General features: G+C 43.5%; 1 protein-coding gene across 1 annotated transcript; it reads right to left on the reverse strand.

Moving 5' to 3' along the window:
• Positions 1-367: 367 nt before the first annotated feature.
• On the reverse strand, positions 368-26,531 carry npffr2a (neuropeptide FF receptor 2a). Its single transcript, XM_086169626.1, has 4 exons — positions 26,294-26,531; positions 18,411-18,745; positions 10,929-11,028; positions 368-3,207 (listed from the first exon to the last, which is right to left on the reverse strand). Exons 2-4 carry the CDS (start codon positions 18,736-18,738, stop codon positions 2,355-2,357), a joined length of 1,281 nt encoding a protein of 426 aa, XP_086025752.1. The 5' UTR covers positions 18,739-18,745; positions 26,294-26,531; the 3' UTR covers positions 368-2,354.
• Positions 26,532-26,820: the final 289 nt, after the last annotated feature.

Consider the following 26,820-nt stretch of genomic DNA (forward strand, 5'->3'; position numbering starts at 1 on the left):
TGGATGGCACACAACTCTGACCAGCCTGAGGTGCAGCTGTGCTAACACAACCTCACTCCCTCATCCCATTAGTACCTCATCCATTCACATGTCATGCCCTGACTCTGCTGTCTTTATTATCCTTGTTGGTCCCAGCCCGCACACATCCTTTCTATTTTAGTTTATTTATTTTATTCTTCTCATTGCTGCTGTTGTTATTCTCCCTGCCGTCTATTTAATTGTTGTTGTCTTCTGTCTTCTAACTGTCCCTCTATTTATATTCATATTCATTTTTGACATAGCTGTTACGCTGCTGTGACAAAGTAATTTCCCGTATGGGGCTCAGCAAAGTTTATCTTATCGTATCTTATCTTAAAGAGTTACCAGTTTGTCTAATTCTGATTCTAGAAAAATCACTTTTTAAAAAAAATAAGAAAAATTCAACCCATTTGACATTTCTGGATCTGATGTTGGACCGACCCGGCAGTCGACCTCAAATCTCAATTTCATTTTTTCCTTTTCCTTGCATTCTCCGCCTTGGGACCTGTTCCCGCGGCGCATTAATGTCAGAGTGCCCGGTGAGGTGACATACCACCGCCAACATCCACGTCCCGTCCGCTCGCCTCGGACAATTTTTTTGTCTGGTGAGTCAAGGTTCCCGTCTCCGCCTCCCACGGATTTCGTCTTTGTCACGTTCCCTCCGGACGGATGGTGACATTGATTTTATGAGCGGTGAAAGATTTTTCCATCACATTTTCAAAGCAGTAAACAAAAGTTGCGCCAGCTCCCGCGGTGAATGCCGTGTCTTTAATTTATAGTCTTAGTAATATTTTGCTTAAAAGATGTTTGAATATGATATAATATAAATTTTCAATACTTAATAATTCAACCATAATGACTCTTTGACAGTACAGACATTTACATAGCTATCACAGATGTGAATGCTAGTTTGCAACAACTGGATGTTAATTTTTGCACAAGCGCAGTAAGTGGGAATATGGTATTTATATTTTTTCCTCTGCTGACACTCCAGGAATGACATTGAAATGTGCACAGGTTTTTTTTGCAGTTTGTGGGAGAAAAGGAACAAACTTGTCCCCAACTTGGGGTAACAACGCTAAGCTAAATTTTGACACATGGCGTAATAAACTGGCAACTTTTCAAAGTGAGTGTCTTAAATTCAAATCCATTATTTGCCGAAATGAATAATTTTCTGCAGTTTGGACTCCATTACTAGCTTTAACACCTCACCCGGTAAACTAGGCTGATTACAATTGTGTTGCATCAGTGTAATTTTGTGCATGATTTTAACAATAAATTATCACATCCATTGTTTTCCTCCTTGGCCGGTCACATGCTAATGGTTCATTCCCAGCCTTGTCAAATTTTAATCGCGTTTATGTATCTCCATTATTTTTTTATGTTATCAGAAATACATCTGTTCTTAGTTTGCTGAAACGGTAAATGAAGCCAAACAGCTCTGAGAAGTGGAAGCGGAGTACATCTCACCCACGATATGTGGAACCGTGCTAGCGTGACCAGAGGAAAATTAAAGTCTGGGCTGCTAACTCAAGACGAGCAGCAGATATTTAGATACTTGTCAAAACACCATCTACTCGCAGCGGAATTTCGACCTCTAAATTCTTCCAACGTTAATTTAATGTCGAATGGTGATTTTATTGACATGATTTATGATTTAAATAAATAAAGTGCCTGCGTGCAGAGGTATTGCTGTTATGTGGAATGGTTATACTGAGTTGTTGTACTGCAGACAGAAGTGTCATATGGGTTCCGTCCAACCTGCCATTTGTCCTGATGATCATAATAAACCATGTGACCTTCTAAAATCTGCTTTGAAAACACCAGTTCACAGTATTTTTACGTGCCCGAAGCACGTTTTATACATTTATACAAAAACTTCTTTAAAAGGCGGGCCAGCGCCACTTAGTAACACACCTATTTGCAGGGCATTAGCAACATGCCTGTTATCCATATTCATTGCACGGCCGCCCGTCCTGGGTGTTCATAAAGCACTGGACCCACAGAGGGCCGCAGAGATCCGCCCGCCTCCCCGGCGTTGTTCACCACTTCATCGTCGACATACTTCGTGAAAAATCTTTTTTTTTTTCACCCTTAAAAGATACGAAGTATTGATTGACAACTAGGTTTTCTTTTTGAATTCAAATTCAAGGGAGCAAACCCACTGAGGTAGCTTCCTGCGTGGACTTTTAGCACTGGCTTGAAGAGCAAAGAACCCCGTTTTGTCTTTTATTCGTAGTCATTCTTTTCGTTTCTCTTTTGGCACTCATTTGAGAACATCGGTGTACGTGCTACCAAACGTCCTTCTTGTCGTCTCCCGGAGAGCGTCTGCCCTCTCAGATGGACACCACGGTGACGCCGCCGCTGCTGCAGGACGCTTTCTCCAGGTCCTCCATGACCAAGTCCTGCTCGGTGACGTGGTTGACCCGCCGGGAGCTGTTCTTTTCCAGGCTGTTGAGGGAAATGGGCTCCAGGGAGGTCTGCACGTTGTTAGCCGGCAGGACAGAGTTGGCCTGCAGCCTGTGGGAGTAGGTCTTCCTCCGCTGCCCGTCGGCAGTGCACAGGCTGAACTTGAACACGGCCTGGAACCCGCCGCGGAAGTTCTCATTGAAGAAGCCGTAGATGATGGGGTTGACGCTGCTGTTGAAAAAGGCCAGCCAGTGAGCGAAGGGGTAGATGTATATGTTGATGATCCTGTACTGCTGCTCTGTCAGCCGGGCGTAGTCGCTCAGCATCATCAGAGTCCACAGGGGCAGCCAGGAGAGGATGAAAAGCAGCGCCACGATCAGGAGCATCTTGATCACCCTCTGCTTCTTCTTCGACACGTTGTGGCGGTTGTCGTGTCCCGGCTTGCCACCCGTCGGGACCTCCGTCTTGAAAAGCGTAATACCGATGCGGGCGTACATGATGACGATGAGCGACAGCGGGGCCAGGTAGATGTTTGCGAACAGCACAGTGGTGTAGATTTTTCGCATCTCCTGGTTGGGCCAGTTCTCTCGGCACCAGTAGAAGGGACTGGTCTTGTTGTCGTAGCCCAGCAGCACCCGGATGGTTTGCTCCTTGGTCACTTGCAGCATCACGCCGGAGGGGCACATGATGGAAATGGCCAGGACCCAGATGATGACGATGATCAAGGTGGCGGTGGAAATCGTCAGCTTCTGCTTGAAGGGGTAGACGATGCACCTGAATCTGCGAAAATGTGGGGAAACGTCTTTTGAGATCTTTTTTCTATACCTCTGTCATTAGGATTTGGGTTCACCCTGAACAGGGCCACATACAGAGACATACAAACATTCACGTATTCATTCCCACAAATGGGCAATTTAGGGTCTCCAATAAACCTTCTGCATATTTTTGGACTTTGGTAGGAAACCTGGAGGACATGCAAATCCTACACAGGAAGGCCCCCGGTCATAATTTTTGTCCAAATCTTCTCATGGTGGTAACTTGACCAGAAGTTGAAGACCTTTCACCCCTTACTCGAGAGGCTTCTTCAGTTCAACTGGCCTACGGGAAGTTTCTCAATATAACCACCAGGGTTGTGGGCAGGTCTAGGTTATGATGGCTTGTTTTGCAAATGAAAGAGTTGATCGACAGAAAATAGGTTGAAGGGATTTCTTGCACTAACTGGGGTGTCATTAGTTGGGGACAGAGGTACAATTTTTTGGGATTTGACTCTGAAAAGGTGATGCCAAAGCCATACTTGAACCAGGGATCTTTTTGCTGTGACTCAGAAGCGCGAACCATTGTGACACTGTTCCACCTAGTAACTTATAATTATGAATTCCTCATACTAAGAATTCATTCATTTGGCAGTAAATTTATCAATTTTTTTTGCAATATTATGTTTGGATCATGGCTTGAACAATGAAGAGTGGGATGGAGCCTGTTAGCTCATTCATTGTCCATTAGCTCCTGCACACTCTCTTCTCCACTGCTAAATGGTACTCGATACAACAGCACTTTTTTTTTTTTTTTATGAATTGATGAATCACTCAAAGCAAAAGCCACTCAAAGTCACTCCGGTAGAACAACAGGAATGTACCAAGTGCCCTTTAGCATTCACGTTAGCTAGTGGGCTGTTGTTGTTCTATTTAGAGGCCTAAGGTAAGCCCTGCCCACAGCATTAATGCTATTGGCCAGGGGTCAACTCAGTATTTAATACAATTTTATTATCTTTTCTTAATTATTTTATTGTAATTCTAAACTTTAAAAATCAAGCTGATCCTGTAACATTAAAACAAATCATTCTTATTTTGTTGTTGTGCAAAATATGTGCCATAATGGCCGATGGGTGACACCTGCCGGCAACACCATTTATTGAGCTGTTACAGCCCGGATGTGCAGACACTGCGCCCTGAGGTTCAGAAGCAAAAACAAAGTAAAATAGAAATATTAACTGTATCATTTGTAAATATATATCCTGCCATGTTCAGTGAAAGCAGTTGTTGTTGTTTTTTTATATTCACACTGACAGCTGACTGTACGCTCTAGTACACGTGACAAAACAATGATGGTACACGGAAACAGACAGCATTTTTGATTTGCTGCAGGGAGATGATATCAGTTTGGCTTTGTATTTCATAAATACGTTTAATATTTTATTTGAACATAACCTTCCAACCTCTATTTTTTGTTTTTGGAGTTCAAAATGTTTTTGTTGCAAGAGAAATTGAATTTATTTCACTCTGTTGTAGTTCATTGATTTCATAAATGCAACACTCTATATTTATAGCATCAAGGGGAAAAAAAAAAAATGTAATCTTAATTTTAGATGTCAAAAAGGGTTTTTTGAATCCCCCTGTTTTCTGTTCTGTGGGAAAATAATATCTCTGAGTGTTGAGGGTTGTTGACCCCTGCCATTGGCAGTGCTAGCAAGGGAAAATGTGGCTATGAAGGATTATAATAAATTATTTGCTAAAATTTAGAAATACCGCGCTAAGAGTCCCAGATTGCTGACGTGTACATGTTAGCTCAACTGCATAATTTGCTTGCCGCGCATCCGCCTCCCTCCGCCCGCCCGCCTTGCACGGGAAAAATAATTCGAGTGTCGGAGGGCTTAAAGGCAGAAATAAAGTACACTTGATACATTTCCAGTTTAACGCGGTGCTAGCTTGCAGGCTAATTTGGGGAAATGATTCACGCTCTTGAGGGATCAGAGAAAAAAAAGACATACCCCGTGATTCATGCGTTTCAGTTTCAATATATTCTCGGCTGATTAGTAGTTGTGTAAAGAGCGTTAACTCCCGACTCCCAGCGTGCAGCCGGAGGGGCTGTGAAACCGCCTAATTTGTGGAAGGCTTTGCAACTGAGCTGGCACTCTGAGGCCACCGCCGGAGCAGTGGCGTGACAGACCGGGAGACAGAAGTGGTGTTTACGAGTGAGATCGGTGTGTTACATCCCAGAGGCAACAACGTGTGGTTTATTTCCACGCCGGCGACTATGACATCTTAAATGCGACGTTATCCCCTGCGTATGGTTTCTAAAAGGAAGATAATGGTTATTAACACATCTCATTTCATGGTGATAAATGACCATATTAGAGACAGTCAATAACAAAAGCTAAGGGTAATCTAACATCTTTATGTTTGTTGTTGTATTTTGGAACAGCAAAGTAACTCAGCAAGCCATCTTATGAATTATAAACCCATTTTTAAAATTATTTTTGTGTGCCCCGAACTGCTGTCGGGTTACTGGATAAATAAAAAATGATGAAGAAATACATCGCTGTTTCACCAAAGGCTTCAAAATAAGTGGATTTTAGAGTCGGTACGTTCAACTTATAAGAACATTAAAGAAAAAATGGGCTCCGTAAATCAGGTTGTTCCAGGGTTCCACATTTGCGACCCCCCTGTCTTCATACAAAGACATTATATATCCAGTCTATACATCATTCTGCTTAACTTAAAAGAAAGAAAGAAAACAACAACACATCGATCAATGTTGTAAAAAAATTACATAGTCGCTTTTCAGCACACACTGTTATAGATTAAACAAATTTTTTTTTTTTTTTTTACATTATTACACTGGTTACACTGTAAGAGAAATGGCACTTTTAATTATTGAGTCGAGCGGCGCACTCAGTGATGATAATCTCCGGCCAGTCGGAGGCCAGCGTTTTAGAATTGGCTCAACTAACCAGACCAGGTACTAAAAAAGTACCAGATACTGTCACTTATGCAAACAGAAGAAGAACCCAGTTGAGTATTACTGGAACTGTGTACTACTCAGGTGTCACCAATAGTACAAAGAGTCTGTGCTTGAAGATATCCTTGTTTTTTTTTTTTGACCTCACGTTCTAAATACATTGTTTACTTTCCATTATTAGCTAGATATAATGCTTACAATAATTTACTGCAAATCCCATTTAACTAACTGCTTTGTAATTGCATGAACAGTTCATTTTCAAATTCCTCAAATGGAAGAGCAAATATCAACGATTGGTGAGATCAAGTTGTTTATTACTTGAATTTGATAAAGGAAATGTGCGCATGATCGGAAAAGACAAATAATCAAAACAATGGCCTCATTAACATTTCAAAAATGTGAAGGCAGTAATATCTTCTGTGGGCGCCCCCACGCTCGGATGGGCGTAGAAGCGACACGGAACACGCCGGTCAGCGCTGCCAAAATGGTGAATGATTTAATCACATGGATTAAATATTTAACATTCACTGAAGCATCTATATAAACCCCAAAGAATTGTGTTCTGGTGTGAAAAATGTGTGATAGATGGCGGGATCTGGCAAACATCTGCCTCCGTCTAACCCTCCCCTCTGTATTCTCCTCTCACGCACTTCATGTCCATCCATAAATCTATCCGGTCCTCCTCCAGCCCTTCCTTCCAGCGAGATCTTCTCTTTCCCTCATCTGTACATGTCCAAGTCTTCTCAGTCTGACTTTATCTAACTTGTCCCTCTGATGGATTCTTTCCTGATCCTATCCATCATCCACTGCCTCCAACTCGGCCTTTTCCTCAACCCAACTGTCTCCAAACCAGAAAAGTCGCTGTTCTCACCAGCGTCTTCTACACCTTATTTTTAATTCTGTGTGATAGTTTTATCTTTCTCCACCCTCTACCGCTTTATCACACACCCGTTGCTCTGGACTGTTGACCCTAAGTAGTTAAAATCCTCCTCCTCTAGTAATCTCCACCTCACCTTTACTAATCTCTGCTACTCTGTTGTCCACTATAGTCATCTCTTCTACCCTTTTCTCTTTTTCATTGTCCTCAATCATTAGTACCGTAAATTATGGCATATAAGCCGTTACTTTTTGAGAGCTACGGCTTTTACAATGATGCGGCTAATTTATGGATTTTTATTGGGTAATTACGAGAGCTTCCTTCTGCCAGCACCGTCACAGCGGACAAATGAGACCGTTTCGGAAAACCCACTTGCTTTTACTATAATTTTTGCACACACCCCTATCATGAAAAAGGCATGTTGAACGCAAACGGTCTGGCTATCGAAGAAGGAGATAAAGGTGCTACACGTTAGTGCGGTATCTGTTCTGTAAAAAAAAGCATTTGTTATGTACAAGTAGTTTTAGATGTTACCATCATTTATTTAATTAAAAGTTTTCAACAAATCTTTCCTTTAACTTCTTGCTGCATTAATATCTCATGTTTCAATGGGGACACCTGTGGCTTATAGACAAGTGCGGCTTATTAATGTAATTTTTTTTTTTTTTTTTTTTAAATTAGTAGGTGCGCTCTATAGTCCAGAATTTACGGTACGCTTTTTTTTTTTCCTACAGATTTTGGAAGTAGAATCCACACACAGACACAGGGCTTCACACCAAGACAGACTGGATTAGAAAAAAAGCAACTTTAATTAGATCACTGAACAGGTACAGCAGATCAGGAAGGGGGACGCAGGGCAGGAGAAGGTAACGAGGCGAAAGGTGCAAGCGTGTACCAACGAGGTTGGCGACGGGTGGCTAGGTGGAAAGTGCTAGGATACACCGATGGGAGAAAGCCGGGTTCGAGATAGGCGACCAGGAGGGCAGCATTGGCGTACACCGACAAGGGAAGACAAGGGACATGGGCGCCTGGCAAGAGGAGGAAACCTGAGCAGGAACAAGAAGCCTAACACAAGCATACACCGATGGGGGCAGCCTGGTCGGGTCAGAATGGGCCAGGAAAATGGTGCTAGCATACACCGACAAGGGAGGTGGTTGGCCCCGCAGGAAGCACAGGTTTGCACCCCCGGGGGGAAGGAGCAAATGGCGAAGACCAAGGAAAATAGGCCAATGAGAACCAGTGAGGCTCAAAGGTCAACGTTCTTTAGCCTTGCAATCCGCGGGCCCAACACTTTTCATCTTCCCATCACTCATCTGGCACCTATCAATTCTTCAACCTCTCCGTCTTTATTCACCCAAACCTGCTGCACGTCCTTCCCGTCATTATCTCTGTTTTGCCTACCTGTTTTCTCCCTCCTTACTGTCCAATCTAGCATACAAGTCATCATGTGCCCTTTTTTTGCCCTTTGCTACCTCTACCTTGACCCTGCACTGCATGTTCCCGTACTCCCGTCTTCTCTCTTCAGTCCACTGAAATTAAATTTGCGAAAACCAGCCTCTTAAATCCTCCCAGCTCGATGCACACCTACTTTCTTTCTTCTTCCTCTGTTAAGCACTGATAAATGAAGTGATGGGGTGGTTAAAGGTTGGAAGGGGGTGGAGTGGTATATTTGTGCAGCAAGATGGGAAAATATAAAATGCATGGAGGGACGTGTTTATGTTCAGATGTCTCAGCAAATTAGTATCTCACACATTCTATCTTGTGTGTACGTGCGCGCATGCGTGCGTGCGTTGGCTGTTATACTGTATTAGACCTTCACTCAAGTCAAACATAAATAAAAGATCTGAAATGCCGTAAATAAAACATTTGATTTACATAAAGCAGAGTCCCAGCAGCATGTGCTTAACATCTTTAAACTACAGGTATTATGTGCTGGGCCTCCCTTGCCTGTTTTATAGCTGCACCTGGAGCAGAGCCTCGCAGGACTTCACTGATTTTTAGTTTTACAGAACATTTTTGTAATTGAAAAATGAATAATGAAGTGATTGGATCTTCTTCGGTTGTAATCCCCTCATACTTTTAAGTTACATTTGTCAGATTTTAAGATGTCAGCTGTCCAACTGGCATGGGGCTAATTATCAATTAGCTATTATAGCTGGAACCTTCAACAGGGTAGCTGACACTTCACGGTGCTGTGGCGTTGGGATGTCTAATTGAAGCTGGGGGGACAATATGGTCAACTAGGAAAAACAAACTAAACAATTTGTCAATTTCCGCCCTTGTTGTGAGACTATGCTACGATCCCATGGCAGTGCAAGGTGTGGCATGTGACGCGCCTGTCGAAACGGACGAAACCCAGAGGCCTTTCACGCTTTAAGCGGTTCAAGTCCAAATTGAGCCGATTGCTGACCGTTTTACAGCTCGGCTTTGCGGCTCTTTGCAGTTTCGCCCATCTGTCGGGGACAAAGATGCAGCTGCTGATTCAAGTTGCGGCAGCAATGCCTTACACTTCCAGTGTCTGGGATGGTGGGATGCTAATTCTGTCACTTTTTTTGGCTTAAGGAGCTGCTGCCACCCTCTTATCTCCCCTGACTCCATCCACCCTCGGCTCCGCAGTCAGCAACTCCGCCGCTGGTTTCGTGACTCAGCAGGATGAACAATGGCCGCCTGAACACTGCTGGTGAGGCGGTAGGGGCCGTTGAAAAGATGACCGCGGGAGGGGTCGGAGGGTGAAGCTCTGCAATCAGGCTGATACGTGTTCCGATGCAAATCCAAAACGAAAAGCTACGCGGATTTTGGGGTAATTTCCTGTTCGATATCGGCTCACAATGCGGAAATGTAACGCTAACACTGGCCCGGTCTATCTCCTGATCTTTTACTCCTTCCTTCTCGCCGTTGCATTCTGGCAAGCCATCGCAAACTCTTAGTCATTGCAGTTTTCCCACTCCGCAACTGAATTGTGTTTGGATGCAGTGTCTGACAAAATTGCACAGCAGCATTTTAGTTGGAGTTTACTGGTACAATGAAATGTATCTACAAAATACAGGAGTCCCTTTTTTTCATTGCACTCGTGTCATGGGTATGAATGAATGAAATGAATGAAAATTATATTCTTTCATTCTCCTGCAGTTGTCACGTAAATCACGGAGTCACCTGTCAATCACGGGGCCACAAATAGAGACATTCAAATGTGATTCAAATCTACGAAGAAATTTTAGGACTGTAAGAGGAAGATGGAGAACCCGGAGAACCAAGGCAGTCAGGGGAAAACATACAGACCGAATAAGGAAGCATCTGTACATCCAGCCACTGCACCACCGTGCAAAAAATCTTAACTTCCATTATTTTAAATCCAAGACTTTGGAATGATATTTCATTAGCATGCTAACCGCCTATTGTTACCCTGCAGTACTTTTCCAACTGCCTTGGGCTAAAAGAAAGTCTTTTTCTTAATGTTTTTGTGCCTGGTAAAAACATCTCTATATTTATATCTGTTAAGTTTATATGTATATGTCAAAAAAAAAAAAAAAAAAAGGTTACATAAGCTTACCTTGCATTCTCTTACCGATGGCACAAATTTCACAGTTCTGCACAGAAATGTATTATACTTTATTTTGATGTTCAGAATTTGAGTCCCCCAATTGCCCCTTGGGGATAAATAAAAATGATTCTGATTCTGATAATTCATCCCAAGAGGAAGGTAGAAGATAGAGTAGTGTCATCTGCATAGAAATGACGTCGAACAACATCAGCAGCAGAAAAAAGGAATTTTCCTACATCAGACCCTTAAAGTCTGAATCGTACTGGAAATGGGAATTGAGTCTGCGCCCTGTGTGTGTGTTTGTGTGTGTATGTGTGTGTTTGTGCGCACACAGACACAGCATACCTGTCAACGGCGATTGCGACCAAGGTGAAGACAGACGCCGATACAGATATCCCTTGGACCATGCCACTCATTTTGCAGACCAGGCTTCCGAAAGGCCATCCTGTTGACAGGAAAGGAAAATTCAGCATATGTAACATGTTGGGGGGGAGGCAAGGTTAGACATAACTGCAGGGTACATTGATTTTAATACACCGAATCCAGTCTTTACACACGCGTGCAATGTTTTTCCATGATTTTGTATCTGACTGATGGGGTGGGATGGGATGCAGGAATCGATCATCGTTGTCGGTGGCGAGCTGCAGATGCGTTGATGGGATCTGGTTATGGTTAAATTGGAGTTTAACTTCCGCCCGTCAGCCCAATGCTGAATGGCGTTCCACCTACGTTTTGCACGGCTGGTGATATTTAGCTCGTAGCTGTAATTTTTGAATCTGAATCATAGAATATGATTCCAGATACCGTGCCAGTCATCTCTTAACGCTGTGATGGGACTCACTTCCTGTCTGTTATTACATGTCATCTTTTCTGGTCAAATTAGCAAATCAAATAGAGGCAAATGTGCCTCGGTCCTCTGCCGTTATCTGGCGTTGGTTCACAGCGGGTGGCGACCTTTCCGAAGTCAGAAGAACCATTAGCCGTGTCAGAACTAACCGGCAAAATCGCGCTTTGGATGATTGGCGCCGATGTGGCTCACAATCGTGGGCTTGCCAATTAGCGACAAACAAAAACAAAGAAAAGTTGACAGGGTGTCAAAGATGTGACCTTTGGAATAAAAAAAAAGGTGACAAAGATGAGACGTTATGTGGTGGAGTTTGTTTGATCACCCATGATCCTTCTCTACAAAGAAGTATTTGGATTTTCAAGGTGAATCGTTTTATCATCCCGTTCAGCAGCCGGGAAGATCTCGAGTAAAACAGGAGATTTGGGGGTTTTCTTTCTCGGCTCTCGGGCCCAAACCCCCAGGAGCGCCCGCTAATCCTTATCTAGTCACCTGGCCGGAGGAGGCAAGGGTTATCCGTCTGAACCAGAGAGCGTAATGAACCTCTACGGGCCCCATGGGACGGATTAGCTCATTGGCAAATTGACCTCTTCCAATTTAAGAGAGAAAAAAAGGTTTCTGTTCAAGTGGGGAGGGAATGTTCGAGGTAGGCGGAATTATAACCCAGTTAATACAATACACACTAATGGAATACAGCCACATCCAAAACTGTGCCTGTCATAACACGGTTACAGACGGTCGACTTGAACTCATCAGTATATTGATTGACCCGATTCAAATGACCGATCTATTCAGACCATTTTCTGCTGAAAATAGGGGGGGGGGATCCACAAAATGCATCCCAAGCATTTTGGAAAACATGGAAAATGATTGACCAGTTTGCCATTCATGGTAAATATAAGGGAAAATAATGTCCTGGAAAAGCCTGTCTAATCATTTTTCTCTCAACTGCTTTGTGAGAGAATGCTAGCGGGTTTAAAAGTGACTCCGTCATCACAATGGCATTTGGCGGGATGACTTAGCTCGTCTGTTATGCAAGAATAGAATGGGAACCCTGGGCGTGGCTCTATTTTATTCCCCCTCTCATTCCAGATTGGATGGATTTGGCTATAAAAATCCAGACTATTCCATATCTTGTCCATATCTTAAATAAGTTTCTTCGAATGTAGCACAGTGTTGATACTGCTCTTGTACAATATTCATATTTACATCACTTTTATTGAATATAATGATGATAACAATAAATTCATATTATTATATATATTATTTTCATTTCATTTTTATGACCCACTTCTACTGTACACCAATGATTTTATAACCGTTCCCTGCACATATTTACCCTTTTTATATTTTTGTATTCGATTGGATATGGTGTACATTGTTTTTGTTTATTTGTATCCATAGCCTTGTATGTGCATAGTCTTTCTATTATTGCTATTTGAATACTTTTTTGTTGACACTGTAACGCTAACGTGGCTATTTAATTTTTTTCTGTCATGGCATCGATACAGTCAGTCTTATGTTATCTTAAGCGCCATCCCATAGCCATTCATGTGTAGCTCTACCAACAGTTGTTAGACTCGGCGCCCCTGGATGCCGTCTGGCTATTTGTTAATTAAAATACTTCAAACCCCTTCAGCGGGTTCTGATAATTTCCTAGTTGCCATCCTGATTTTTCTTTTCACGCCGCTATGATTATTCCAGATCACGCAAAATGTCACGCCGTCCCTATCAAACCCTCCTCTTTCCACCGAGTTTGTCTTTTGGGTGTCCTTTACGTGCGTCTCATTAGCCATCAGCCCAACCCCCTGCAGCCCAAGGGGTAATTAGCCAGATCTGCTACATCGTACCCTACCGAAAAGTCGGCCTTGTTCTGGGAATATAACCATCAGACCAAATATCGAGGTCCCGATGGGGTCCCGATTTTGAGTTTTAATTCAGCGTTGTGGCATCCTGTTGAAAATGCTTTTCGTGTTTTGTGCTAATGAGCGTCATGAAGGAAAAGAAGGGTGATTTGTGCTCTTCGGAGCGAGCAGCTGCTCCTCAGACCCCCTCCTCGACGGACACTCGAGCCGCGCGCTGCCTTTCTTCTCCTTGTCTGGCCGCTCTCCGCAGCCTCTCAAACAGACAAAAACGAGCAAACAAAAACCCTTCGATTGAAGTCTCTCTAAGTGCGATTACTCAGATGGCGGGTGAGATGATGGCACTCCTCTTCCGACACGCAACCGGCTTCTAGAAAGCTAACGTAACCTTGAGACCCCTTCTGTTTAACCCAATTCTCATTAGCGGCATGAAGGAGACCCGCCACTCTGATTATTACCTTCACACCATTGCCGTCCACCGAAAGCCAAACGGGCCGCCTTTATGCTTCTTCTCTTTGACTTACGAGTTGAATTAATTGAGTTCATCCCTAGACTGAGCTCATGAAAATGAAATTTCTCCATTAAAATGAAGTGAAATGCAATTGATCTGTTCCCATTTGAAATAAGATAACTGGATTAATAACAAATAACATATGAAATGCAATAATACACAATGAAAGGCAAAGAAATAAACTAGTTTTATTAAGTATATACCATTAAGCTCGGGTGAAGAGGAGGTGATGGTAGAGGAGGTTGGGGGAGTTTTTTATTTTGTGCTAGATTGCTTTACTTACCTGACTCGCTATACATTTAAAGCTACAATGTATTGCTAAATGTAGCTTGGACACTGTGCTATACTTTAATGCTAAACTAAATTTAGCAATGGGGTGAATGCCAGTACTCTCTCTAGAACGAATCGACAACACGCACAAGTCGCTCATGTTTTTCCATGATTTTCACTGGGCTACCGAGTGGCTGCCGGCGTGTCTGACTGGTTTTGAACGCCGCTTCACGGACAGTGTTGTCGAACGCCCTTCCTGCTCGCTCCTAACTCAGCTTAGCTCGTAACACAAAGCAAAAATAAATCATCTGACCGACGTCTGGTATCTCACAAAACTCGGAAGTCAAGGTCCCGCTGTATTTTTTTTAGCTGTTTCTCCTCAATATTAAACAAAAATCAAAAATCTGGTGGTTTTGAGCTACGAGAAACGCCGATCCCACGATTGTTCTAAAACGTAATGTTGACTAAAAACACGCGTAACCAAATCCCGACAGTCAAGCAAAGAGACAAACGAACCTGCCCACACGGCAGAGAAGGATAGCTTAACCTCATTCTGGACCTTTTTAGCTGAGAAAGGACCGCAACATCTCACACACACACACACACACACACACACTGCTTAAAGCCTCCTCCGGGGGCCACTTGCTTGCAGCGATGCTGTCAGATAGGAAGTGGCATCTGCCTCCAAACTACCGAGGGGGGGCAGCTAGCTTCCATCTCACCACACTAGAAATTGTCTTTTCTCCTGAGGGTTGAGGGGTGTATTTGAACTCTTTGCTTCCCGTCCCTATTATTTGCTTTCCTTTAGCGCTTCTTCTGCTCTGATTCCAGGAAGTGACAAGCGTCGTGCCGGGAGCACAACCACAGCGGGAGAGGAGGGATTGTTGTTGTTTCTTTTTTTTTTTTTATTTGATTGGCGTTCCTCTGTCGCACAGTTTGGTTGAATGAACAGCTGCGGCATTGGTGAAAAAAACAAAAATATTACAGGATTTCTTCATGCATTTGGCTCAAATTCGCATTTTGACGTATTGCCATGAGATTTAGCATCCGTTGTTTTTCTGACATCCTGATAATAAAGTCGTCTGTTTTGCGCCACCATCTGGCCAAAAGCTGCTCGAGCATGAGAGCAAATACTGGAAGACTTCTCCACATCACTGGATTTCCGACATTTTGTAGTCCTCAAAACATATGAGAATATTGACCATTCAAAACACACACACACACACACTCGCCTTGAATAAGACTTCAAAATCCAACTTACGATACCACATAACTACCTCGGCATCTGATCGATGATTTTTGATTTTCTTATTAGTCATTGCTGATAGCTTTACAAATGGCGATTTGTAAATATATCAATGGGATGGGAGCTGTAGTTCAATGATGGAGTTGGAGTTGGCAACAATAGCAGGGTTTGGCAGTGAAAGCCACCATTTTCTCATCTAGCCATTAGCTGCTAGCTGCTATTATCAGCATGAGATGTCTTGCCTCGCTTGCAGAACGCCCCTCCTCAAGATAAAACGATTCTTCATTGAGTGCCTGAGCGAAGAAGTTCTCTTTTTGCTGCGTATGTCAATTTTTTTCAGGATCATCTCTAGACTCCAGGCTCATAATTGGCACATTTGGTTGACCCTTTTGTGTTAGAAATGTCCTCACATTGGTGGCGGAGGAGGAGAGGTGGGGGGTTTAATGGGAAAACTCAGCATGAAGCCGGGACTCGTGTCCAATTTGGACAAAGATGGCTGATTAGGCAGTTCTCCTCAGCGCGTCTGCTCCCACCAAGGCTTATAATTAGTGTGTAATAAGGTTCTCAATCATTAAACCCGATCATAATGGATCTCTGGACGTATGAAAAGGCCACGTATTTGATTTACAGTCACCCTTTTTTTTAAGTATACCCGATTGTTTCATCATTCAGTTGATTCAAACAGTTGATTCAACCTTGTTATATTTTGCACAGTCATAGATGTGCCAGATTAAATGTATTTTGTATTTTATTTGGTATTTTGTTTCAGCCTGAGAAAAGCAAATATTAGTTGAGGAGAGAAAAAAAACAAACAACAGCGACACCTCGCTGTTTTTCATCCTGGTTTGTTTACCCACGAAACTGCCTCTCTGGTAGACGTGATGCGTTCAGGTGGTTTGGCTAATCATGTAGCATCTTTAAAAAGCGCGGTCTTTAAATATCCGCTAGTTAGCATGAACTCCAAGTCTTTCCGACATCGGTAACCATGGTGACAAATGGAAAATGTTCCTTTAACAGCTAAGTGGCCACCAGTGGGCATCACCCGCCACGAGGGATGTCAACATGCTGCCCAGTCCCTACGGTCGCGCCTAGAGATTCTCTCCGCTGTGAACTTGGCGTTGCCGAGACCCAGCTGTCAAGTCAAATCAGCGAAGCGATAGAAAAGGGGAAAGAAAAAGCTGGGTTTGATCCCAGAGCATAGGGAGCGTGTCGGCATGGCTGACAGTTTCAGCTCCAAGTCTGTCCTTCAGCTGCCGCATACCCTTACCCTTCCTAAGTGCCACAAATTGTGGTCTTTTCATTTAAAAAAAAAAATCTGTTTCTGTGTAGATAAAGAAAAGCCAAACACGGCACTACAAAAAAAAAGGGAAACAGACTGGTGGCTTTTTGGCAAATCCAAATGGTTGAAACCACAGTCGAACAATTTTCGTTAGAAAAGAAACAACATCCATCATGGCCGCCTGACTCACATTGTGCGTCCAATTGAGGTGCGCAACCTCAGCTAGTGTACACTTGTATTTGTATGAAACTGGGATTGTTATGTTTAAACAATCAAACTACAAGAAGAGGGCAAAAGAATTCAAAATGACCTGGACGTAGAAACAGAAGTTTCAGAATCAAATTACACATTCAGGCATTTAACTAATTCTAATGACAGAATGGTAGTGCTTTATTTCGACATCCAAGCTGGTTTAAACACCAGAAGGGTTCAGGTGATTTTGTAAAGAAAGTGTTATGGATTTCGAAGTAGGACCCACGGGCAGAAACAGGACTCTGCACCAAAACATACAGTGTTCAAAACTACAAGTTTACTTAGACTAGGTGAACAGGAACATGCAGACCGGGTAGACGGGCGCAGGGCAGGAGCAGGCGACTAGGCAGAAGGCGCTAGCATACATCGATGCAGAAGATGCCCAGTTGGGGACGGGTAGCTAGGTGGAAGGCACAAGCATACACTGACCGGGGAAGCCCGGTCGGGTCACGGGTGGCCAGGCAAAAAGGCGCTGGCATACATCAACAAGGGAAGAAACCTGGTCAGGAACAGGCAGAGGAACGCTGGGAACGAAGAGGCAGGGGAATACCGGGCAGGAACAGGAAGCCTGGTTTGGGGTTGGCGGAGGGAGGTGTTGGCCTGGCAAGATGCATGGGTTTACACCGCCGCAGAGAAGGAGCGAATGGGGTAGACAGAGTGGAATTAGCATCGTGAGATGGCTCAGGTGACGGGGAAAGAGCGAATGACCCGGCAGCCAGTGGGGCTGAAATCTCTGGCTTTCAAGCCCTCACTGATTGCCACCAAATGGGTCCAGCCGTTTGCTCCCATTGCACAGCAATCTGCGGCAGGTGCGCGCTCACCAAGCGCACACCCGCTGTGAGCCCAACCCTAAGAAAGAACAGGAAATGGATGAATCTGTTCCTAACTCTTTGCTCTTCAGGATGGAACAGACCATTCTTGCCATATCATCCAGCAAACTCTTATTCTTGATCTTTAAGCTGTTCCCTTCAAGGACCATCACAGTGACCACCACAAATTTAGTATGTGTACCAAGGGCTCTTTCTGTTCAGGAATACTGTCCATATATGGATTTGTTTGGGATGTAGTCCATTCCCAAACCACGGTACACTGTATCATTGTGCGCGTCCAGTGATGTATATAAACAAAAAATCGGGTTCATCAGAACAAGCGCGTGGTTGCAGTCAACAAGGATAGAAGGGCCTCTTCAAGATTATCATCAGCAACATTTCTGGACGGCAACGCCCTCAGATCTGACAGCGGACACTTCTTGCTCCATGTCTGTTGCTCTCTTGCGGACACACCACTAATATTCATTACCGGATGTAATGAGGCCCCATGAGCCCCTGTTTTTCTCTGCTGCCAGAGGGCAGAACAGAGGTGGCGGGTCGATCCTTGGCATTGTGCAGCTCAAAGCTCACCCTCTGGGCAGGGAGGGACAATGGATAGAAAGTCAAGGTATCGACAAATAGTATTAATTCTCTGGGGCAAAACCCAAAATATCATTGAGATTTATCTGGAGGTGCTAAAGGGATTACATCACCGTATATGCGAACTGTAGCTTCGACGATATGTAACACTCACCTGTAATGATGTTGTCGAGCAACGTTGTTGGCATGCAGAAGATTCCCACCAGTAGGTCGCTCACGGCCAGGTTCAGGATGAAGAGGTTGGTGACAGTCCGCATGTTTTTGCTCCGCAGGACAATGAAGCATACAAGTCCGTTCCCCACCATGCACACCAGGAATATCAGTAGGTAGGACACGATGAAGATGGCCGCCGTGGACGGCTGGTGGAGGTAAAATCCCACATAGGTGATGTTACTCTGGGCCAGCGCCGGCGCCCCCGAGGAATTGTATAATGTCCAGTTTTCGTAGGCATGAGTTGAGTTGTTCTCTGGTTCCTCGTTCATCTTAAACCTGAGAACACAAAATGGTGTGAGCGGGATCACATGGTCAAGTCTGCTAAGGGGCAATCCTCGCTGGGCCACGAGGGAGGGGAGGGCGCCACCTCTGAACTGCCATTGAGCCTGAGCTTCTGTCATCCTTGTTAAAAGGGAAAAGAAGTACTCTGTGGAGTAACTCGCCCTCAGGTAGCTTTCTAATCAAACACCATCAGAGAGACGGAGGACCAAAAACAGGCAAAGGCTTGTTTTTTTTTTCTCTCCTGTGTGAAAATAAAAAAGGGGACGGCATGCAAGAACCATAAAAACATTTAGCCGTACGTGTTTAGTCGGAGGCAGATGATTCGCTATGGCGACCCCTGAACGAGAAGAAGAGGAGGAAGTGTTGCTTCACTGATTGTAGCGGATTTTATTGACTCGACTCGCCTCGGCTCCTCGCCGCAGGGGACGTTAACCGAGCTCCGGGTCGAGCCTGTCCTACAAGAAGATTCAGAGTTTTCTCGGTAGGCCTGTAAAAAGAGGCCGCTGTGTTGAATTATATAAACCCAGAGCTGTCAGGCGAAAGGCTTCCAAGAGCCGACCAGATTTGAAAGTCTAGATAATTTTGTTGATGAGTCGCAATGCGACTGATCGAAAGACAAAGAGTGCACTCTGTGCCTCTCCACGACTGTTGTACTTCCCCCCCATCAATGTGAATTTCCATTCTCTGGTTGCTGTGAGAAACAAGCAGGGACTGACTTCTATCTTGTTTTATTAGCGACTGTGTTGCCAGGTGACTAGAAACTGCGCCGAGACAATTAGCATCTTTTGTTAAAGAATTCATTCACTCGTGTCTTAATGATGGGGTGAACATCCGTCAGAAGATCCGTCGGCGTGCTCCCAGTCCTGTTCCATTGGCCGACGACGCTCTGTTGTATTTTATACATTTTTCTTACGTGACCCTAACTCGATAACACATCCTGCTCGGTGTAATTTTACAAATGATCAGACAAAGTACTAGTAAAAAGAAGTGACTGATATGCAGCGGACAAGCTAGAGAAACACCAGGTTCTCCGGCAGTGTTGCATTTGCAGGTTAGCATGCTAATGAGAACATCTCAGGAGGTTTGGTTGGATGATAATGAAAGTATGAGGCTTGTGCACGGTGATGCATTAGGTAGCTGTGCTGCCTCATGGTTACAAGCTTTTTGATTGGGTTCTCCATCCAAAATCATTGAAGCCCTTTGATTGGCCGCCGGTCCTGCGACGGAGAGTCGATCCGTCCAGGTTAAACCCCGCCACCCGTGCCAGCTGGGATTGGCTCGGTGGCTCCGGAGAGGTGGCGTCGATCATGAACGGATGAAAGAACAATAACAGGAGATGATTTTTTTTTCGCCATGACTTGGCCATCACTACTTCACAATTCATTCTGACAACGTGCAAAACCTCGCCTCCTATAACAGACTTCCTTGTTCCGAGGAGATGAGCCGGAAAGCAAAGCTCTCATTTCGCCGTCCCCTTATCTTCCGACTCTCACCGGTGCTCACACACATAGTATCACGTGACGGAAGGAATTAGGTCGCGATAGAAGATGAGTTTCCCCCCCCGTATGACGGGGTAAGGCTTAGCCTAAGCGACAGGATGAAGAACATCGGAACCTGCTTTTCCGTGTGTCAAAAGGAGGAGGTTGTTAACCTTTTTCTACTCCCATTTGCGCCGCCTCCACCAGGTGGCGCTGTAGTCGACCCGGATAAACACAGGAATAGCAGATTGAGCACAAGAAATGCTAGACTCAAAAAAAAGTTTGTTCTTTGGCCATTGTTTTGACCTCTTGGTTCCGCGTGCTGTCGTCGGAAGATCTGACTCATGGGTGAAATCCAGTGAGCAGCCACCAGATCTTAAACAGAAACTCAACAGTACGATTAAGAATCCCAGCTTTTAGGTTTCCCTGCAGTGCCCGGCAACCCTTGAAGCAGATTCAATTTCTCTCCTGCGCGTGAGATTCAGAACAAAGGGACGACGATGGAGATGAAACACTTTTTTTTTCTAGCCGCTTCAACGTCTATCCGCCGAAATGGCCCCATCCCATTTCGCCGCAGACGAGCAGAAATAATGAGGTTTGTTACATCCCCCATCTTCCCCGTAGAGCCGGGAGCACAAACAAACAGGAAGTAATGTGTTTTGTTCCACGGGGGCTTTAGACGGACAAGGTGCATTCACCTCAGCTGAAAGAACTCCTCATCAATCTGTTGCGTTCCGCTGAGAAATGAGTAGTCGAAGACGTCATGGAGCGTAAAAAAAAAAAAAAAACTCCGGTTCAAAATCCCTAAAACGTCCCCTTTGGCCTCTTGCCTCAAAAACAATTCGGGAGCGCAGGCGTTTTTGTGGCAAGGCGACGCACGCGTTGGCTGTCGATTAGAGTGAGGATGAGAAACCCGATGATTGTAATGTTGTTTACATTGGAGATAATATTTGGGGGAGGGGTGATCGCACGATGGTGCTTGGGTTTGGGGACGTGCCGGGAAGAAGGCACTGAATAAAGAAGCAGGAAGGACAGTCTACTCCAGATCCCCGAATCAAAAAGCCAGACCTGGGTCTTACGACTCAAGATGATGTCGGACCTCAGTCAGGCTTTGTGTTGGTTGGCTGCCAGGCCGCCGTTGTCCACCGGTAACGTAAAACAAAATAAAAAGGTCAGTGTCTCCAAACCAAATCAGTTTGTTGTCCAAAGTTGGGTGAAGGTGCTGAGTTTAGTCCATATCCCAATTCTTGCTGTACGCAGAGCCTTATGTCCAACCAGCCAGGATGTTTAGACCCCAACATCGCTTACGATATCTCAGACAAGTTACCTTGCTTGGCCTCATATCTTGTAAACGTCAGCAATCAGCACCACCTGGCCCGCCCCGTCCAACCTCCAATAATCCGCCAATGGATGAATGGCGGTTTGCAAGCGATGAAATGCAAAACCAATGTTGCATTTTAATTGTTTTTGTTTTCTTTTACACCAAGTTGAGTGGGCACCACCAACTGGCCAATCATCTTCTCCAACCTGATTGTCAAGATTTGTTTTGAGGATTCATTTTTTTTTGTTTTCTCGGAATGCTTTCTATCAACCGCTTGAGGCGCGTTTCCTGGAAAAAAAAACTAGAGGGGCTTGACAACAGAGGAATGACTTCCTGTTTTGTGTCTAGCAAACTTTTTGGCTCAGGGGCTGCAGTGACTTTTAAAATTTGACAGACGGGCCAGGTCATCACAAGATATAATACATATAAAAAATAAAAAAAAACACATTTGTTAACAGTACACATCAGACTCGTCTGACATTTGCTTTGAAAATGAAACCAGCTTGGTTTTGAAGGCTCTGTCGTTTGCTTGCATTTCATGCACAAACCAGTTTTTCCCTTGTAGCTTCACATCCAACTCATTCATGTGTATCAGTATGTCAGCAGTAAAGGCTAAATCACGAAGCCAATGTGTGTCTGTCAGCTCAGGAAAATTCTCAAGTGTTCTCAAGTAGCTCCAAAAATGAAATAACCTCCTGTTTGAGCTCCCACATTCATTGATCCAATCATTCAATCATTCACATCAAGTATGAATTCTGTACCAATCTTTGGCCGGCCGGATTAGAAAGACCAACGGGCCGGATGTGGCCCGCGGCCCGTAGTTTGCCCACCCCTGGTCTAGCCTGCTGTCTACTTCCTGGTATGTAAAATTAAGGGCCATCCAAAGATGCAGAATAGGGGGCGAGGAGACAAAAAAAGTAGATTTGGGGGGAAATAACAAGAAAAATCTGTCCAAGGTTGAGTACAGGACCTTGAAAGTCAAACTCTGCTAGCATCCCCAAGAGTGATGACTGGTTTAAGAGTTTTTAGCATGTGGAACTGCTAGCCGCTAACTAGCCTGAGTCTTGGAGACCCTTAGAACTTAGCTGCCAAGAACCGCGAGCACCAAACCGTTGACATAAGCAAAATATTACCACGGCCCTCTGGTAAAATTCTAGGAATTCTTTAAAGTCAGAGCATTTGTTTGTTTGTCTCTGCCCCCAAAAAAGGACACCGATGTTTTCATCCTCAGACAGATATATCCTGTTAGCTTGCTACAGCTACTTACGACAATCCATGATTGCAAACATCAATAATTACTTCAAATGAAGTTTGTGCAATATTTCATAACAGCTACATGTACAATATTTTTTCATATTCTTGTGCACTCCTTATCTTTCACTTGTTACTTAAGACACTTTATAGTTTTCACTTGTTACTTAAGACACTTTATAGTTTATTTGTATTTCTTATTCTCCCTTTTTTTTTTTTTTACTGTTGATACAATTTTCTACTATTATTTATTATTGTTAAATTTTTCTTGTAACTCTGGCATAACAATTTCCTTCAGGATAATAAAGTTATTCTTATTATTTTTATTCTTATTCTTAACTGAAGATTTTGATCTTTACCCCTTTAGCATCAAGATCCTCTTTGGTAATAACCCACGTAGATCTTAGTGAGTTCTGCTAATTAAAAAACGTATATCAAGAGGAAAATTAAAATTCACACACACTAAAGTTTAAGGAGTTAAAATATGAGCGCTCACAGAGAATGACTGATGGCAGCAGTGATTCCTTGAATCCCCCAAAGGTGCTCTTTGATTCTGACTGTCTGATTGTCCTTTTTTCACAGAAATTCTCAAGAGCCTCTGGTTTCCTCCCGCTCACACTTTTCTCTCTGAATAATATCGAGCTAAAGTAAAGTGGTAATAAAGGTTCAAATTGAGCACCGGGATACTGATTGAATGGGTTCAGGTTTAGGTGTCTGGGTTTTATTCGCAACCAGCTATATACCATTAATGACTCATTCAGTGCTTAAAGCATCAACCGTGATAATTGTATGTTGGAATGTTCTGTTTGGAAATTGAGGCATTTCTGTTGGTACGTTGACGTACTTCTCTTGATAGACAAAATAATTTCTGTTGGCACGTTCAAGTATTTCTGTTGGTAAATTGAGTTATTTCTGTTGGTGCATTGAAGTATTTCTGCCTTTGCATAACATGAATCGGTTGGTAAATGAGAGTATTTCCATTGGAATCTTGACATATTTATGTTGGCAAATTGAAATGTTTCTGATGGTACGTTGTCGTAAATCTCTTTTCCATTGAAGTATTTGTTTTGGTACGATGAAGTACTTCTATTGGTACATTGACTTGGATCTGTTGGTAAACTAGAGTATTTCTGTTGGTAATTGACATCTTTCTGTTATGTATATTGGTTTAAATCTGTTCGTATGCTGAGCTATTTCTGTTGATATACTGATATATGTTTTTTGGTAAAATGAGTATTTCTTCAGGTATGCTGAAGCAGCTCTTTTGGTACACTGACAATTTTATATTGCAATATTGAAATATTTCTTTTGATACATTGACATATTTCTTTAGGAATACTGAACGTTTTCTTTTGGTACTTTGCTATGAATCTGTTTGTTAATTGAAGTATTTATTTTGTTGCAATTTTTTGTTTGAATTGCATTTTTTTGTAAGTAGCTTTGGATAAAAGTGTCTGCTAAATGACTGTAATGTATTTAGCAGTAAATGTAATGTAATTTCCTTTGGTACACTGAAGAGTTTCTGCAGGTACACTGACATATTTCACTTGCATTGAAGTATTTGTTTTGGTACACTGAAGAATTTCTGAAGGTAAATTCACTTTTTCCTGTTGGTACATTGAAGTATTTCCTTTTGGTACTCTTGCAAATTTTGTAAAGGAATATTGAATTATTTCTTTTGGTACACTGAAGTATTTCTATAGATAAACTGAAATTAATCTTGGCAGTCAACTGAACTACTTTTTTACTGAAAATCAAAGTATATCAGCTGTTCATCAAGGTACTTGTGGAGTTAATCAAAGTACCTCTATGGCCTGAGGCATTTGATGAACCCCGTCCGTCTAAAAACGATTCTAATAAGAATAAGAATAAGAATAACTTTATTTATGAGCCAATAACCCCTCCCCCACCCAGCCTACAAATAATAACATCCAGCATAGTGTTTTCTAATCCTCCCAAACAAGCTCCCAGACATACAGGCACTCTTTTCTCTCCGTCACCCTCCCTCATCTATCTATCTCTCTCTCTCTTCACAACCAAGACTGAAGGAATCTCGGCGGACGTGCCAGTTTCTGCACCCCCTCCCCCTCCACACACACACACACACATCAATCAGGGCCCAGGTGGTCCACATGCAGCAGCTGTATTGGAGCCCCAAGTGAGGCGCCGGCCTGGAGGCGTGGACACACACACCTCTGGAGGAGGCGTGAGGAAGTGCAGGCGCAAGAGCAGGGGAGAGCTGAGCGCAAGCATTTCTTCTCTTGGAGGAACACACTCGCACGTCTCGGCGGATCCATTCAAAGCAAAGGTCTGACTTTTGCTTCTAACCGTGTAATGAATCTGTAATTACACCTCCCGCTGCCACCTCTCCAGCCCCTCATCACTCTCCTATCCGCAAGACTTAGTCGGTCATTGCAGTTCTAACCTTCATCACTAGCTCATCATGGTAAACCTTTCACATTCCACAGCAATTGATTTTCGATCAATATATTGATATACTCCCTCTCAACGATCCAGCTTCGATATATATATATACATATATATATATATATATATATATGTATACATTTACATTTTTACATCAATCCAACTGAAGTGATTCGGAGGATTTGATTCTATAGAATGTTGTCACTTCCCCAATATTTCGACTTTTTTTTGGTCTTTTTTTTTTTTTCAGGATTAGACCGCCCCAGGATAATTTAATTCCAGATTTTTCGATTCTGATAATTATTTATTTCTTTGTTTTTTTCTATCTTTTTTTTTTTAATCAGTTCTTGCCAAATCTGGATTCACGATGGCATATCGGTCGTGTCCCTCCATTTTAGACCGTGTGCGCGCGTGTGTGTGTGTGTGTGTGTGTGTGTGTGTGTGTGTGTGTGTGTGTGTGTGTGTGTGTGTGTGTGTGTGTGTGTGTGTGTGTGTGTGTGTGTGTGTGTGTGTGTGTGTGTGTGTGTGTGTGAATCAGTCACTCACACCGTCACCGGTACATTTTATTCCCTGATGTGAGCAAACGCCAATCATCTGATCAGGATGTTTTATTATACATCAATAAAATATTGGATATTATTAACAATAATAACTAGTGGTAGCGGTAGTAATAATTATGATGATAATAATCATAATAACAATAATAATAATCATAATAATCTCCAGATTCTTCAGTGTGTCACGTCTCATCCTCAAAGTTCAGGCAGCGGCATCCCGCAGACCGTACGCGGGACGTGCGTGACGGAGCATTTAAATTAATTCAAAACGATTTACTGTCAGAAAAATAAAAAAAAATAAAAAAAAAAAAGAGAGAAAGAAGAATAAAGTAGGACTGGATGAGAAGCGGGCTAGTACAGTAAGAGGCGCGTACCCGCACCGGCACAGGTACGCGCAACAAATCTCTAATAATCCTAATAGTAATAGTAATAATAATAATAATAATAATAATAATGATAATAACAAGTGTGTTTGTCTGTGGAGAGGCAGGAAGTCGGAGCTTCTTACCTCCTTCTTCACTTCCGCTCCGTCCGAGCCGCGGCGCGCTTTTTTTGGGGCCGAAAATAAAAAGTGAGCCGCGGACGCCTCTCCTGCGGGTAAGACATGCGTGGAGCGGGTTTTGCGGGACGGGAACGCAAAAGAAGAAGAAGAAGAAGAAGAAGGAGAAGGAGAGGAAGGAGATGCGGAGGAGATGCGACGTGCGTCCCCGCGCCGTGCGTTCTGGGTTATGTTCGGGCGGCTGCTCGGAGTGCGAGTGCGGGACGTGCGGGATGCTGCGCGCGTATTTGAACGGGTGACGTAAGGAAGGGGCGGGGTTAGTGGGCGGGGTTTGCGGACGAGCGGGTCACGGGTGGTGTGAGCGACGCGTGAACACACATATGCACCTACACACACGCACACACACACACACATTTATGGCAGTGAAATTTGAATTGAATGCGAGAAATGAACAGAGGAATCTACAGCAATGCACAGTAACTAAGTACTTTTACTCAAAGTGTGTACTTTGCATACACGTTTGACATAATTTCAGT

Source organism: Fistularia commersonii, chromosome 22 (genome assembly GCF_037954325.1).
Source record: "Fistularia commersonii isolate RoL2024-O1a breed Wild chromosome 22, RoL_Fcom_v1.0, whole genome shotgun sequence".
Classification (NCBI taxonomy): Eukaryota; Metazoa; Chordata; class Actinopteri; order Syngnathiformes; family Fistulariidae; genus Fistularia; species Fistularia commersonii.

Bases quoted from the DNA above. Each gene is read 5' to 3' on its own strand.
- npffr2a (XM_086169626.1), bottom strand. From the start codon at position 18,738: ATGAACGAGGAACCAGAGAACAACTCAACTCATGCCTACGAAAACTGG. The intron at 11,029-18,410 runs GTGAGTGTTACA...TCCTGTCAACAG, and splicing joins GCTCGACAACATCATTACAG to GATGGCCTTTCGGAAGCCTG. The intron at 3,208-10,928 runs GTATGCTGTGTC...ACATTTTCGCAG, and splicing joins GTCGCAATCGCCGTTGACAG to ATTCAGGTGCATCGTCTACC.